This window comes from Lactuca virosa, chromosome 1, assembly GCF_052849685.1.
Source record: "Lactuca virosa cultivar CGN04683 chromosome 1, Lactuca_virosa_CGN04683_v6, whole genome shotgun sequence".
NCBI lineage: Eukaryota > Viridiplantae > Streptophyta > Magnoliopsida > Asterales > Asteraceae > Lactuca > Lactuca virosa.
The window spans coordinates 203,105,043-203,121,515 of NC_136426.1; the positions used below are offsets into that span (position 1 = coordinate 203,105,043).

At 33.2% G+C, this 16,473-nt stretch overlaps 3 protein-coding genes across 20 annotated transcripts; 1 reads left to right on the top strand and 2 right to left on the bottom strand.

Moving 5' to 3' along the window:
- The first annotated feature begins 398 nt into the window (after nucleotides 1-398).
- LOC145163931 (uncharacterized) lies at nucleotides 399-2,379 on the top strand. Its single transcript, XM_079082670.1, has 3 exons — nucleotides 399-553; nucleotides 1,276-1,560; nucleotides 2,156-2,379. The coding sequence occupies exons 1-3, from the start codon at nucleotides 423-425 to the stop codon at nucleotides 2,241-2,243; spliced, it is 504 nt and encodes a 167-aa protein (XP_078938796.1). The 5' UTR covers nucleotides 399-422; the 3' UTR covers nucleotides 2,244-2,379.
- Nucleotides 2,380-2,893: 514 nt separating this feature from the next.
- On the bottom strand, nucleotides 2,894-7,754 carry LOC145163935 (uncharacterized). Of its 18 annotated transcripts, XR_013739770.1 has the most exons (11): nucleotides 7,435-7,754; nucleotides 7,048-7,295; nucleotides 6,904-6,954; nucleotides 6,620-6,835; nucleotides 6,459-6,516; nucleotides 6,164-6,229; nucleotides 5,596-5,950; nucleotides 4,378-4,598; nucleotides 3,847-3,896; nucleotides 3,503-3,742; nucleotides 3,239-3,410 (listed from the first exon to the last, which is right to left on the bottom strand). XR_013739770.1 is itself a non-coding variant. In XM_079082693.1 (8 exons), the coding sequence occupies exons 4-8, from the start codon at nucleotides 5,659-5,661 to the stop codon at nucleotides 3,310-3,312; spliced, it is 354 nt and encodes a 117-aa protein (XP_078938819.1). In that variant the 5' UTR covers nucleotides 5,662-6,229; nucleotides 6,433-6,574; nucleotides 6,925-6,954; nucleotides 7,048-7,754; the 3' UTR covers nucleotides 3,239-3,309. The 18 variants fall into 18 exon arrangements, 4 of the variants coding, with proteins under 4 accessions (XP_078938830.1, XP_078938826.1, XP_078938819.1 ...); XR_013739767.1 differs by having other exon boundaries at nucleotides 5,596-6,229; XR_013739769.1 differs by having other exon boundaries at nucleotides 5,596-6,229; nucleotides 6,433-6,516.
- A 789-nt stretch (nucleotides 7,755-8,543) lies between these two features.
- On the bottom strand, nucleotides 8,544-16,092 carry LOC145163973 (putative calcium-transporting ATPase 11, plasma membrane-type). The gene is made up of 6 exons (XM_079082708.1): nucleotides 15,765-16,092; nucleotides 14,174-14,228; nucleotides 10,185-12,274; nucleotides 9,815-9,986; nucleotides 9,357-9,655; nucleotides 8,544-9,067 (listed from the first exon to the last, which is right to left on the bottom strand). Exons 1-6 carry the CDS (start codon nucleotides 15,936-15,938, stop codon nucleotides 8,756-8,758), a joined length of 3,102 nt encoding a protein of 1,033 aa, XP_078938834.1. The 5' UTR covers nucleotides 15,939-16,092; the 3' UTR covers nucleotides 8,544-8,755.
- Nucleotides 16,093-16,473: the final 381 nt, after the last annotated feature.

A 16,473-nucleotide genomic window follows, 5' to 3' on the forward strand; every position in this document is an offset into this window, starting at 1 on the left:
GAAAAACTTAAAAAACTGGTCAATAGTACTGAATATGTACTTGACTAAATGTATAAAAAGTGAAAAATATATATTACCCTATTAAGTAATTTTTTCGGCTTATCTGGGGTAGCAGGTAATAAGAACTGAATATGTACAATTAAAAAAGTTGAAGGACCAAATATATACAAATCAAAAAATATATTATTATTTTAAATCATTATTCATTTATAGTATTTACAGAAAGTGTATATTTTTTGTTATTATCTTTTAAAATAACGGTCTAACCATATAATTTAAAGATTTCCGTTGGTAAATTGACAAACTCCACAAGTATCGACTATGTATTACGAACATCTAGAAGTTTAAGGACTAAAACTAAAGTTTATCAAAACATATATTATATATACAAGCGGGAGAGAAATTTTCTTTTCGAGGGAGAGATGTCGCTGGTGGATTACGCTTCTTCGGATGAAGAAGATGAAGCAGTTGGTAGAGAAGAAGGGCGCAACAATGATAATCTTGTAATTTCACACGCCAACCCGTCCCATGAGAAAAGTCATCCTCCCAATGAGTAAGTTCTTTATTCTCTTTCCAATTTGATCGAAAAAGGGTATAAATTTAGGGTTCTAAGTTTCGCGATGGTGAATTAAGTTCTTTATTTTGATTTGAAAAAATCTTTTATGAATTTAACTTTATGAATAATGAAACCCCCTGTTCAGTTTAAGTATCATTGTTTTTTCTTGTAAAGTCTCCCAATGTATTGCCAGCTGATTTCAGTTTATTGAGATATCATAGTTAGTTATCGTCTGAAATTTGCTACTTGTCCGATAAATAGTAGATATACATGTTTTCTTTTTCTTAGTCACCAATAGCATCTTTCCATTTATATGTCATTGTGTTCATTTTCATTAGACCTATAAGGAAACTCAAAAAATTCTCAATCCACAAACAAAAGTTCTAGGGTTTCAAAATAACCCCTTTTCACAATCGAGGTGTAGGCTCTTATTTGGGGCAGATGTATATTTTCTTGATTTAATCCTCACTCTTTAGTGCTAGTGATGCATCTTCAGGTTGTGTTCACGAAGATTATTGCTATAATTCGTGTCAGGATTTAAAATTTTTTTGTTTGTTTTGACTGAAGAGGATGTATTTGTTAGAAATTGCAGAATTCGTTGTGTTTTTGTGTGCATTAAGTATGTTTTTGAACAAATAAGTTAAGAACTCAATAAAATTAAATAGAACATTTGTAAAATGTATTTAATAAAAGTACGTTGCTATTTTTGACATGTGTAGGAAATCTACAAAGTTACCTGTTCAACAACAACCAGAGCCTTTTAAACTACCTGATGCATCATTTCTTTTGAATTCGCCTTCATTGCCTTCAAATATGAGTGGAAATTATGATCATAGTTCACGAGTTGCAGCTGCCATTGCTCAAAATGCATCACGAAAAAGGGATACTCAAGAACCCACAACTTCTAATCCTCGTGGAAAAATTCCAAGAGGGAATTTGCCACATTCCAAAAATGTCCCTGAGACAGCACGTGGTCTTCTTCATCCACCTCAGCTTAGCGGAAGGTGAGTTTCTATGCTTTTTTATTTATTTAAAATAGATATTTCTTGTTAAATATTGTTTATTAGATTGTATTTGTTTACATTCTGTGTTTGGCATGCATTGGACTGTGATTGATGTCAATAGGACAAAAATTGCAACCTTTTGTCCCGCCCAAAAAGGTGGAACCAGGTGGGGCATTGACTCACTCTTGATCTCTCGTCTGTTCAAAAAGACGAAAATGCCCTCCTCATCATTGTCATCGAAAATAGCCCTAAAAAGCTTGTTCAGTCCAGTCCAGTCCCGTGTAAAGAACGCAGCCTTAAGGCTGCGTTTACTACACGAGACGGGAATGGACTGGACAAGCTTTTTAGGACTATTTTCGATGACGACGATGAGGAGGGCATTTTCGTCTTTTTGAACAGACGAGAGATCAAGAGCGAGTCCCTGCCTCACCCAGTTCCACTTTTTCGGGCGGTACAAAAAGTTGCAATTTTTGTCCTATTGACATCTGTATCAGTCTAATGCATATGACAAAAGCAGTTGTTTTCTCTTTCATCTTTTATTTTTTACTTTTAAGCTACATATTTTGGTTTGATGATTAAAATGGGGATTTTGTAGGAGCAATGTGGTCACAGAAGATATAAACAAGTTATTTACAAGAAGAAATGGTTCCGAACCCTCGTCTAGCACACCTACAACTGAATGATGGCTATTTATTTTCTTGTAACTTGTAAAATATGCAAGGATTTTATAAAATGTTGGTAGAGATTTCAAGTAGACAGTTGTATTTTGCAATTTGGAATGCTTAGAAATTAGCAAATGATTTTTTTACGATTATGATAGAGATTGGCAGAAGGTTTTATGAATTATACTTTGTGTTCATAAAAATATAACCTGACAAATTAACAAACACAAACATAGACTTTTGTGTCCGTGTTAGATTCTTATGCAAATAAGTTTATTCATGAACAAGTACACGAGCAATGTTTGTGATCGGATAAGTGAGTCATGAAGAGAAGTAATGAGCTGAGTATTAGGTCAATCAAAACATTTTTAATTACCATTCATAGTCACAAATTTCAATTTTAAACAAGTTCAATGATATGATAAAAATAAATAATTCAACAACTAATGTTACATCATTTTTTATCTTGACATTTTATTCTGGGGTTTGCCACTATCCTCAATTTGGTGATTTTGGAACCTTTTTACATCTCGTCTAATTATTTGTTAGATTAGTGCCATTTTGTTTGTTTGGATTGTTTTAGACATTGTTATGTTCGTATTTCCATATTCTATTTACTATTTACACCGTTTAAGTGGTTGTGTTAACCCTAAATATGGACCAAGGGTGTGGGCCAAAACCAAACCATTAAAAGTTGTGGAAAAACATCTAAAATACGTAACATTATTTAAATCATTGTTTTAATATAGATATAGATAATCTCTATACGAACTAGAAAAGTGTCCCCTGCAAAGTCGGAAGCCTTCAATGTCGTTTTTCCGGGATCAATGTTTACAATTTGTTATAAAGTACCTAAAGAAAAAGTATGACAACAGCCCATCAGTGTTGCTGGATTATGTAATTTCATGAAACAATCAGTAAAAATCAGAAGACTTCCTAATGTCTATGTTCTCTCCTTTCAAGAAAACTCATAATATGACATTTTTGTGCCAACTTTTGAAGCTCCTGCATCCAAATTAAGGCCAACTCAAATGTGTTTAATCGTGTTAGAATGAAATATCAAATTTTCAAGTGAAATGTTTACTATTTAACCGAGTGAGACATTATTTACAGATAATCCCAAAATGTTAATTGATTTTTTAATCATATCAACTCCAAGCCAAATCTCCAAGATTACTCTAAAAGTACCTATAAATACAAAGCGGAAACATAGAAGATCGTTAATCACAAAACCAAATGAAAACTCAAAAACCTGATGTACTAAAAACATTGGAACACACCTCTAAGATTTTGAGCTTCCTTGATTACATTAAGAGCAAGTGTTCTCTTGCTTGATCCCTGTTGCCCATAAACCTCAGGAATTTTTCCTTGTAATGTAGACTTTGGTTGTTATCTAGGGTCCATAATGATTAAGTATATGTGTAATTTGCTAATACCATATAAGAAGGTAGTAATTTCGTTTGGTAATACCTTGTACATGAGTTCCAAGAAACATCTTCTCTCCTCTCCCCCAAACCCATCTTCATGATCAAACTTTGTAAATTTAGAACAAACTTCCGACCACCATATAATCAAAGAATCAAGAAACACGAACATACAGAATAATTGTGATTGAATTTAATACCTTTTGTTCAATGATGGTGTTCTTGTTCCTGATGTAGATGCTTCATTTTTCTGTGTAAAAAAATAAATAAAAGATAATAATGTCATTTAGGAAAATAATGAAAATCCTTGCTTTTTTTTTTTTTGTGTCAAGCATATTTAGTTGGGTTTCTTTTTTACCTCTGACCTACAAAAAAAAAATTCATTTTCTACAAAAAAAGTGTTCATTATCACTTTGTAAAAAAAAGGTGGGTCCGAATTTGTAAAAAAAAAAAAACTTGGGCCAAAACTGTAAAAATGAAAACTTGGGTAATAACGTGTTTAAAATTTTGTATGAACTGAAATTTGTTTGTTGGCCATAAGTAATGGTAACCCTAAACATAAAAGCAGAAGAAGTGCTTTTAACATTTTACAGATTTAGCCATTGACTAGTTATTTCTTTATAATTATTATAAGAATAGTGTAGTGGCTAAATCAATTAAAAATAATAGTTTTAGAGCTAAAATCGGTATAATAGCAAAACCACATTAAATTTGGAGATCATAATATATACCTTGGAGCTAAAGAGGGTTTCATAAGATATAAATATGCAGATTAAGTATGCTTCAAGACATAGTACTTTCCATTATATTCGGATGATCTTGATAAGTACATAACAGCCATAACCAAAGGAATAATAATGCAAATCCCAACAATTCCAAGTAAATTCACCGCCCCTGATGTCCCATCAATATTCAATAGAAACTTAAGTGTTGTTTGGTTCGCAGAATGTTGCTGAAAGAATTTGAATTGGAATTGGAAAAAAAATATGTCAGAAATTTGAATCCAATTCCATATGCTGTTTGGTTGGCAGGAAATTGAATTGGAATTAATTCTAGATTCCGTTTGGTTTAGAGGAAATGGAATTGGAATTTAGTTAAAATGACAAAATTGTCCTTTTTTATTACCCTGTTAAAAATTATGTTTTTTTTGTGTTTATACTTTTTTTTGTCATTACTTGCCAATTAACATTTCATATATACATATCTAGATATCTAAAAATCCTTGTTCTTTTACACATGTAAGTCTAGTTTCGAGACTTCACAAATTTTTTTTGTCTTTAGCATAAAACAATCAAGCAGCTTCAACGAATTAATCCATGAAATTGCAATCCAAATAGCATTAAACAAACCATCATGAGTATTATGTCTCCAATAACATTAAAGTAACACAATTTTCCATTTTAACATCTATCTTTCTATCATTATATCTAATCTCCATGAAAATATTATGAAGTAATTGTCTTTCAATTTAATACAAATAAACCATTGAACTCCCATCCTTTGAATGTTCATAACAACCCATAACACCAATGTTTTCTTCCACAATGTTGAAATATTGATGATACATAGGATCTAGGCAATACTTAAGCTATAACTGCAAATCATAAATGATGATGAGGATCGACATATTGACTTACCAGAAGATATAAAATAGATTCAATCAAAAAACATATATGTCAAAAAAAAAAAGTTCAAAAGAAAAAACATGTTGTGTGTGTTATGGTACGTCTCTTTCCAGCAAGTAAATCTAAAACATCACAATCAATTTTGACAGATGTTGCTGTGAATACAAAATAAATAAGTTCCATCAGGTACAAACCATCATGTTTTCTGTTTTACATGATCCAAATCGAGATTTCTCAAGAAATTAAGAGGGGTATAAAGAAAAGAGAATGAGAATGAGAGACAGCGAGATCGAGATTAAGAAAGAGATCGATAGCAAGACTTACCTGGCAGAAGACGAGATGGAGAAGACGAGTGTTGTGTTGATGTCGGCTGCAATATGATTTTGACATAGAGACAGAGAATATGTGAGATAGGGTTAGAATGGTTTTGTGAAATTAAAAGGGTATAATTGTACTCTTTCACTTCCTAGATGGTATGGAATTAATTCCCTCCTTTCTTTGAAGGAAAGTATTTTCCTCCTTTTGATGGAATGTTTGCTCATTTAGGAATCCTTTTCCTTTCCTTAATGTTGAACCAAACGCCGGAATCCAAAGGAATTGGATTCCTTTTCCCCCAAATTCCATTCAATTCCGACGAACCAAAAACACTCTTAGGGAAAACAATTCCCATTTGTAGCCCCTGTTTTTTCACAAATTTACTCAAATCAATTCAAGAAATTAATGGACTTTGATTTGTGTAATCAACGTATTCGAAGAAATGGATAATGTGATCTCAAGGAACCGTAAAAATTTAATAACTTTTAGCTTTTCACTTATAAGTTACAAGGGTAATTTGGTCTTTTAAGAACAAATGGTATGCCATCAGGATGACCATATTTTTCAAAATTCTCACGTGATATTGGATCGGTTAGAGCTTGATAAGCCTTGGATATATATTCCAGAAAATAATTATGTGCCTCTGAAAAAGAAAATAAAAAATTATCACTAATAGACTTAAAGGGTTAGAAATTTAGAACCTAAACAGCTTGATAAAATAATTTATCCACCCTCTCAAGTCTCAGGGAATGGTGAAATCCACCACAGTAGCATGTCAATGGAGCACTTTTTTTTCTTTGTAAATCATAATCTTCATGACAGAAAATTGAAACAAATGCAACTCACCGTAAGACAAACACACTCTTCAATACCTTTTAAGCTTTGAAGCTTGTTCTGCTTAACTGATAACCACTTCAGGTTCACACATTGCTTCAGACCCATAGTTTATCAATCACATGAAAAACACATTACTTGATGTTTATCATTCCTATATAAACAAAAGGCAATACAAAAATCAAAAAGAATTAAATACCATAGGTATGATATTTGAACATGATCAAGTTTAAATATCATAACTTCTGCTCTCTTCAACCAACGTCTTCTTAAGAGATGTTGATGACCAATGGAACACATAGATGACATACAGAGGGAGGTGGAACTGTCCATAAGCCATCATTGTTACATCTGGTTTTGGTATCATATCTTAGATCGATTTTTTATAGGAAAGTTTTGTGAGACGATAAGGCCCCTGAATACAAAACTTTTATCAAACACCTGGTGGGCAAATGTTTGAACATGTAATCAAAGTTACCATACCATTCCAAATTGTTCCAATACCTGGTATCCCTCCATGAACAAACTCCAATCCTAAAATTTGTGAGATTCAAATGAGAACTACCAATGTTTACAAACATATCCTCATGGAAAGGTAGAGAAAGGTGAAAAAAACGGGGATGATACCTTAATCGTTACAGCTGAAGCTAATTGGAATTGAACACGTGGGTGGGTAATGCTTGTACTTCCGATGGAGATTACACACATATAGTTAAACACACAAACAGATGAGGAAGAACTTCGATTCAACGATTCAATCGATCGATGGCTTGAAAAAATAGAGCAATAATTGGAAGGGAAAGAAGTTAATCGAGTAGAGTAGTCGCACCCAACAATCAGGACGGAAGTAGAGCGGGTACCTGGTTCTTCTCCACCTGTGTCAACATCACAGGTTTGAACCGGGATCAGAACAAATAGAAAGAGAAAAAAATCGGTGGGAACAGCAAGTGGAAATGGAATAATGGTTGTGGGGGATTGAGATACTGAAGGGGTATACGTGTGCCTTCAGCTTACCAAATCGGTGTTCCACACCGGTTTCGTCTGTTTTTTTATTCGAAGCCGGCATCACTAATTTCCGATCACCCTATATTGGAGCAATCCGGAGGGAAAGCATTGGGAAAACGGAGTAGATAGAAAAACGATCAGATGAAAATCGGAATAAGAAGGGAGGAGGTGGAATATTGGAAGATAAATAGGCAACGTTTGATTGGAAGATGAGGCGGTGAGTCGATGGGAGGAGCACAGCGTGTCCAAAATGGGAAAATCCATAGCAGAGGAAACGAACACGTGGGCACGCATTGAGTTGGGAAGAGACCAAGGACTAACATGAAAGACGACCCACATACACACAATTGGAAGGGTAATAGTTTCAAGGAACGGAAAATATAGTCAATGCCAAAAATATAACAGTATGGAAGCAAATAGACCGAATTGTCAATTTGGAATAAACCAAGGACGATTTTTGCCAAAAAAAAAACCATTAAATTCACTGTAGCTAAGGTAGGAGAAATTTAATATATACTAGAAAAGATTCCCCAGCGTTGCCGGGTCGGAAGGTATTGCTTTGTAAAGTAAAGTAGCATGTTGGTTGCTTTTTGTCCGTTAATGTAAGGGTAATTTGGTCTTTTCAGGTAGTAGGGACTGAATTTGTCATCATGGGTAAACCATATGGACCATTTATGTAATTTTGGCGGTGGTGGTGGTGGTGGCAGATGGTGGGTGGGTTTATGGTATTGAGTGGATATTTTCTAATAAATAAAACATTAATTTAAAACCAAAAAGAGAATGTTAAATCTGGTAAACCATAGGGACCAATCGTGTAATTTTGTCTAACAATAATAATATTAATGATGAGGGACCATTTCTGCCAAAAGACTAAATACTAATAATATGTAATAAAATGCGAGGGTTATGAAAAATTCAAACCAAAGTGAAAGGGTTGTTTGTGAACAAAAACATAAAAATGAAGGGTCAATGTTGTAAAGTTGCCACCGTTAAAATCTTTCATAATTTTAATATATATATAATAATATATAATCTCTTCCTCTAAAAAACATAACATCATTTAAATAATTACTTTTTTGAGAAATCATGTACTAAAAGTGTCATGATTTTCCAACCCGTTATATAAATGTAAAAAAACAAAATACTCATAAAATACCACAAAAAATAAGTAACAAACAAATATAGTTTTGTTTATCTCAAATTCAAAATTCGAAACCGCACCATCTATTCTACCCTCCCTCAAAAAACAATAGTTCCAAGGTTTTAAAAATCAAACCTCACAAAGAATATAAATAAATAAACAAATAAATAAATAAATAAAACATCAATCTCAAGCCATATCCGGACCCCTGGCAAGCGGCTCATAGCCATCATGTTGCTTGACACCATGGCTCGTAGATGAGTCAACCGGGATGCACTTCAAGATGGCTCCAACTGGCATACTAAGTGAACCCAAAAGAACACTAGCAAACCATAAGTCCCAAGATAATGGAACTGTGGATGCAAATGTACCTAATAATTCAACTATTATGATTTGGAATGTCACAGTGCATATCATCACTAACATGAACACCCAACTATCAAACATTCCACGTAACACGTTTATTTTCTCCATGTCACGGCTGTTTATTTCGTTAAATACCTGTAAAATGATAGAAATTTATCATTAGGTGTTTGGTTAGCAGAATGTTTTTGGAAGGAATGAAATCTGTCAAAAGAATTCGAATGGCTGTTAAACGTTTGGTTTGAAGGAAACATATTCGAATGGTAAAAATTGTGATTTTTTAGTATCGAATCATTTTTCCACTCCTACTATATGGTAAAAACATCATATCAAAGAACATATCTTCGATATGTTACATAAGGCTTTCTCATTTCATTTCTTCTTATAGGATTGTACTTTATAGTCATAGAACACAATTACAAATTACCTGGCAGAAAACGAAGGTATTAAAGATCAATGTATTGAGAATAGCAGTAGAATCCGGACCATTGATTTTAAGAACACGTTTTCCATCAAATTGAAGAAGGCCAAGAATCACAAGTTGATAAACACTTTGACCAACGATATTCCGCCACATAACCTTTGTTATAAAGTTGACTTCACGCCCAATTGGAGGTCTTTGCATTAACCCATCATGAGGAGGTTCTGTTGCCAAAGCTAAAGCACCTAATGTGTCCATTATCATGTTCACCCAAAGCAATTGGACAGCAGTAAGAGGAGCAGATCCTGAAATTTTACTTCAACATTAGTTAAAAATTAAAATCCTGAAATTTTACTATAGGTGAAACAAATTAGAAGATAAGGGACCTAAAGTGAAAAATCAGAATAGTTGGTTTAAGTTTATGACATTAACCCTAAATAAAATGTTGAAAAGAGGGAAGGAACCTGATGTGCATGCAGAAACAAAATTGGTCATGAGTGCAACCACATTAACTGTCAACTGAAATTGCACAAACTTTTGGATATTTATATAAACCGAACGACCCCATCTAGCAACATACACGATTGTCTTGAAATTGTCATCCATAATCACAACATCTGCGTTTTCTTTCGCAACCTATGAAAACACAAAAAACATCATTCGCATCTTATACTGTTTCTACAAAATTATTATTCTTCCGGGGCAAAACGGCTGACACAAAAACAATAAAATATCAGCAACTTCTTGCGCTGACTTGTTTTTGTGTCAGCCATTTCTTGAGCTGGCCCATTGTGGGCCAGCTCAAGAAAAAAAGTTACGAATATAGTAACGAACCTCGGTTCCGGCTATACCCATGGCCAGACCGATATCGGCTTCATGTAAAGCTGGGGCATCATTAGTCCCGTCACCCGTAACCGCCACAACTTCCTTAAATTCATTTCTCAAAAGGGTAACCAACTTATGTTTATCCAAAGGTAAAGATCTTGCCATCACTTGAAGCCTAGGAATTATATCTTTCAATTGGTCAACGCTTTTTTCCCTAAAAACCGGTCCTTCAATAGCCAAACCATCCGCAGTCAAAATCCCACATTCTCTAGCAATCGCTTTTGCAGTATTGATATTATCTCCGGTCACCATCCTCACAATTATTCCGGCGTCCAAACATGTCTTCACCGCCTCTTTCACCCCTGGCCTCACCGGATCTTTAATTCCGACCACTGCAATTATCGTGTAATTAGTCTCCGGAATGTTATCGGAGCTTGACCCAGTGTCTAAATCCCTAAAAGCTAAACAAATCGTTCTTAGGGCGTCACATGCGAAACCATTTATCACATCTGTAATCGCTTTTCGTTGTTTGTCGGATATCTCCATGATTTCTCCATCGTCGGTGATGATTTTATCGCATAAACTTAATATAATCTCCGACGCGCCTTTGCAGAAAGCTCGTAACTTACCTCCGGGAAGAGCGACGAGCACCGACATCTTTTTCTTGACGGAATTAAACGGTTCGACTTTGATGATCTTCACGTTTTTCGATTCGGCGGTGTAATTACTCTGAAAAAGTAGTCCGAATTCCAATAAAGCAGTTTCCGTCGGAGAACCGATGATGTTCGTCTTCCCCGATTCGTCTTTTACGATCTCTGAGTTCGTGTTCAAGAAGACGGATTGTAAAAGAACAGTTAAAACTTTCTCTGAGATCGACGATTTGAGTTTTTCTTTACTTCTGATGTCTTTATTTTCTCCGGCAGCCCATAGACGGGTGACAACCATATGATTTGTGGTTAAAGTTCCGGTTTTGTCCGTACAGATACAGGTGGCGGATCCCATTGTTTCGCAAGCAGAAAGATGCCTCACGAGTGCTCGATCGTTCATCAGTTTCTTCATCGCGAAAGCTAAACTTAACGTCACCGCTAATGGCAGCCCTTCCGGGACGGCGACCACCAGTATGGTGACGGCGATGGCGAAATAGTTCAGAAGCTCCAAACCGTCGCTCATGTACCATATCCCCATTTCGTCATTGAGGAATTTCATGATTACAAACCTCGCTGTGAGGACGAGAAAAGTTAAAATTGCAAACGCTAACCCGATTTTTCCGATGATGGTGGCGACGCCGTTGAGTTTCACCTGTAATGGGGTTTCATCGTCGCCACCTTCGCTTAATGTCACCATTAATCTTCCCCATTCGGTTTTCATTCCGACGGAAGTCACCAGCATTTTGCCGGAGCCATCTTGAACTTTAGTTCCCGATAGCAGAAACGGTCGTTTCTTGTCGATGTTCACCGGTTCACTTTCGCCGGATAAACTCGATTCATCAATCGATAAGCTGTACCCATCGATGAAAATCCCATCCGCCGGAACTTGATCGCCGATTGACAAATGAACAATATCTCCGACCACCAAATCGTAAATCGAAACCTTTTTCCTACTCCCATCTCTCGTCACTTGAATAATTATATTCTTCTTTTCCTTATCCAGATCTTTGAATTGCAATGACTGTTTGTAATCACTCACTGCTGTAACCACAACCACCAACGCTATACACAGAATAATCCCTAACCCGTCGTACATCCCCTTCGGCCACCCTTCTGTAGCAATTCCGACGCCGACGGAAATCACAGCACACACCATGAGGATGATTAACGTCAAATCCTGTAACGCGTCCCATACGAACATCCATAAAGCTCTAGGGGGCTTTTCGACGAAGCGATTAAACCCGAAAATTTGTTGGCGTTTGGAGATATCGGATGAAAGGACGCCATCACGAAGTGAGACTTTGATTTTTCTTGCGAGACCTTGAAGTCCGCCATGGAAATCGTAAGTTTTGTTGTTGTGGGAGCGGACGATGTAGGCAAGATCGTCGGGTTCGATGTCGTAACCGGCTTGAGCGACTTCTTCAGAGACCTTATGTTCGGTTCTGTTAGCAGCTGTACTAATCAAAGAAGAAACTTGAGAATTAGAGAAATAGCGTGGAATGAAATTGAAAAATATATGGAATTGTATTTAGTAATAGAGATTATACTTCGACAATTTTATGGATTATAGGAACAACAAGAGAGCTTATCTATATAGAATTGATAAAATTAAAATGATAAGAATGTTGTATATATCTATAGAGTTCGTAAATTAACAAGCATAACCATAAAGAAAAAAAAAAAAAAACTAAAAAATCCTCCACTCTAATAAATGAAATTTTTTTTAATTTTTTTTTTTTTTTTTTTTTTTTTTTTTGCCACTTGTTAAGTTTTGCTAATTTTATGGTTTTTTTTAATAAATTAATTCCACATGTTATTTTGTGGTCGCTTTGTATTAAATGAGATTAATTAATTAATTAATGTATTTTTTCAATTGATTGTGTCATCCCAAATTTTAAGCTAATTGTATATACTTTCCAAAATAATATTACCATGTTTCTTATATGGTATTAGAACTTACCATATAATTACAAAACTTACACAAATTTCTTAAAATTGATTGGATGTTTCAAAGTCAAACTTTAACTTAAATCAAGTTAATTTATATGGATCAAAAGTCATTTGAAGTTTAAGTACAACCTCTTAAATAGTTTTAATAACAAAAAAATAAATTACAATCCGAAACAAAACGAAAGTGACTCTATAATTGATAAATTCAATGTAATTTATTATAATCAATTTTGATTTAATACCATTTTTAGCAATTAAATTTTCATTTTAATCAACCCGTATATTACACGGGTTTCACACCTAGTCTCTAATAAACTACAAATTAATAAAAAATATGTTGTTATTTTTTAGACTTAACCCAAGTTTTTAAGTGCTAAATAGAAGAAATAGAAACTTACTTTTGATTTGTTTTGAAATAATCTAATTTATTTATTTCATATTAAAAGGATTATTCTAAAAAATCTAGTAGAAAACAATATTCATAATTATAAATAGATATAATATTTTTTCAAAATATAATGTTTTAAAACCAAAAAATTGAAAAATATAATGCTATTTATAGATAGATTTTTTTAAAATATATTGTCTGAAGAAGAAAAAAAAAAAGAATTGAAAGTAGGATCTGTTAAACTTGAAATGTATATGAATTTGAATTTTGTATTATAATGTCTTAAACGAAAAGAAATAACAATATACTTTAAGTAAGAGTAAATTACACGAATAGTCCCTATGGTTTAGGATAATTTGTGCGTTTGGTCCCTAACTTATTTTTTTAACTCGGAAGGTTCCTATTGTTTGTTTTTGTTACGCGCTTGGTCCCTGTCTTGCCTAAAAAAGATTACTTTTGCCCTTGATTTTTTGATTTATTTAAATAAACACACCCCCTCACCTTACCTTACCTACCCCACCATTGTTTTTCTATTTAAATAATAGTTTTTTTAGGTAAGATAGAGACCAAACATGTAACAAAAACAAACAGTAGGGACCAAACACTTAACAAAAACAAATAGTAGGGACCTTCCGAGTTAAAAAAATAAGAGGGACCAAACGCACAAATTACCTCAAACCATAGGGACCATTCGTGTAATTGTACTTTATAGCACCATGCTTCCATTTTCTTACAATTTAAACATTTTACCATAATAATCCACCTAATTATAACCGTATGATTGGATCTTCTAAAATACAATTTCTAATAAAAATATTGAAACTATAATGCTATATATTGCTTGATTTCTAAAACAAAATGTTTTTTTTTAAGAAAAAGAATATATAAGTACAAAACTATAAATAGAAACAAATGAAAGTAGAAAGCTATAATAATACACATATAAAAGAAAGTTTGTTAGATATTTCTTTCAATTTACCCTACTTACTATATCAATAACTTTTTAGACATACCATCAATGAACTGCAATGCTGCTTTCTGCACATACAAAGCTATCCGGATCTTCTCCTGATGTAAAGAATTAACAAACTCCATTAGAGTATAGAAATGAAGAATATATGAGATATATTCAATGGATTGCAAATTTCTAAATATTGAAAAGCCTCCATATGCATATATTTCAACCCGATGGCTTGTAGAACCATTTACTTAGTCAACATACATAAAGAATCAATGAATGCCAATAAAGACAGTCTAACCTCACAGTGACATTTTATTTATCACTTGGCATGTGATATAGTAATTCAAACATACAAAAACACACCTCACTTTCAACACCAAGAAATCATTGCACATGGAAATTCCCATGAAAATATATCACTTGGATTTCAAGAAAACACAAAGAGTGTATGCGTATCAGCGTATGGTTTTGGTAAGACTTTGTTGTCTGAATTAAAATATATCACTCTTGTAGTTTGTGAGAATTTTCAAAGAAGTTCCTTAAATATGCGTGTGTTTTTGGTTTCAACTTTCCCGTAATGTCAAAGAGAATTATTAAAAACCATGAATACTTTTCAAACATATATAATTTTATATTAATATTAATTTATTAATTTTTTGTTCTATACATCGAATATATGATGAGAAAAATAAAGTCGTTATTATTATTATTTTTTTTTGTTATGTACATTGAATATAAGATGAGAAAAATAAAGTCATACAACATATCCACTCAAATAAATAAAAGTTTTTTTTGTCACATGATATCTTCTCATTCAGTTTGACAAATGTCATTTTGAATTAATTTTTTTTCCACGTGTCATTTTATGAGTTTTTTCAATTTTATTAAATTCAACATAATATTTTAATGTAATAATTACAATAAATTTAGTAATAAATGGATATCAGTTTCATTAATAAACATATATTTTAATTTCAAAATTTCCAAATTAATCTCATTAGTTTCTTTTGTGTATTTATTTAAATTATTTGTTTAAATTTAAAAGATAAAAAACGTTTCAATTATAATAATTTTTTTTTTGTTTCTTATAAATTCAAAGTTGTCAAATATTTTGATCTTTATATTTAATTTTTTTTTTAAAATTAATGTAATACACGTTTTCACAATTAGTTTTTAGAATAAATTACAGAAATGGTCTCTAGTTTACTGAATTTTGCACTTGGAGTCCAACCATTAAAAATCAGTCACGAACTGCCCCTATGGTTTATTTTCCTGCAATTTTCGTCCCAGTTAAATCTTACAATTCAGCACATAGTTTTTTAAATATGACCATTTACCTTGGATGAAACTAACCAAAAAATAGATTTGACATTTGTGGTTAGCATGTACAAACATGTGATCTACGACATTCCGTCATATCCGAATCTAGATATAGTACGATGATTCATAATTTTCAAAAAAACAACTCATGCCAAAAAAAAAAATTTGATTAATCATATGATAAATCTCAATGCCTTTCAAAATGTTTTACGTTCACTGATTGCAAACAAACATTATCAGGATAGGTATAAATTTAAAAAGATATATAACCATTACACATAACGTCGAGACTGAAGAGAAAGAGAAAGATGAAAAGATCAAACCTGGATCTTCCGGCGTTTCTTCTCGGCTGCAGCCCGTTTGGCAAGATCAGCCACCATACGAAACCGCCGGCGAGGGTTCTTCACCAGCCACACGGCTGACCTCCATTTCTTCAACGCTTCTTCTGTCGGGTTCTTGGGCTCGACATCGAAGTTCTCCTTCAGATAACTCTCCATTTTTCTTATCTTTTCGTAATGATTCCAATCAACATGAGAATTGGTGTTTTGTGAATATGGGCATAGGTTGATTTGATTTGAGAAATTTGTGTTTGTGTGTGTAATGTGTTTTGTGTGAGTTTAAACTTCTGAAGAAATCTTCAAACCGATGCGCAAAAGTCGAAGTGGTAGGCTACTAAGTTCCTAGAATTGCTTGACCGTTTCATAATTAGATTAATGAGTGGCGAAATTTACTAAAATCTGTCCCAAACTTTCTTAATATTACTATTGGTAACCCTTGACTAAGGGTATGGTTAAATAAACAGATGGGACTGAAACACCAACATATGACCCAAATCAGTATGTGAATATGTCGTTTTGAAACTTATTTTCTTTTGAAATGAATGTGTTTTTGACATTAAGTACAAACTTATTCAAATATGGTATCCATGTAATATGGTAGGGGTGAATAGTTTTGTTTAATATACTTAGTTGTGAGACTTATGTATTATATGAGTTAATTTAAAAAAAAAGTTAAATATAAAAGTCTAAATAT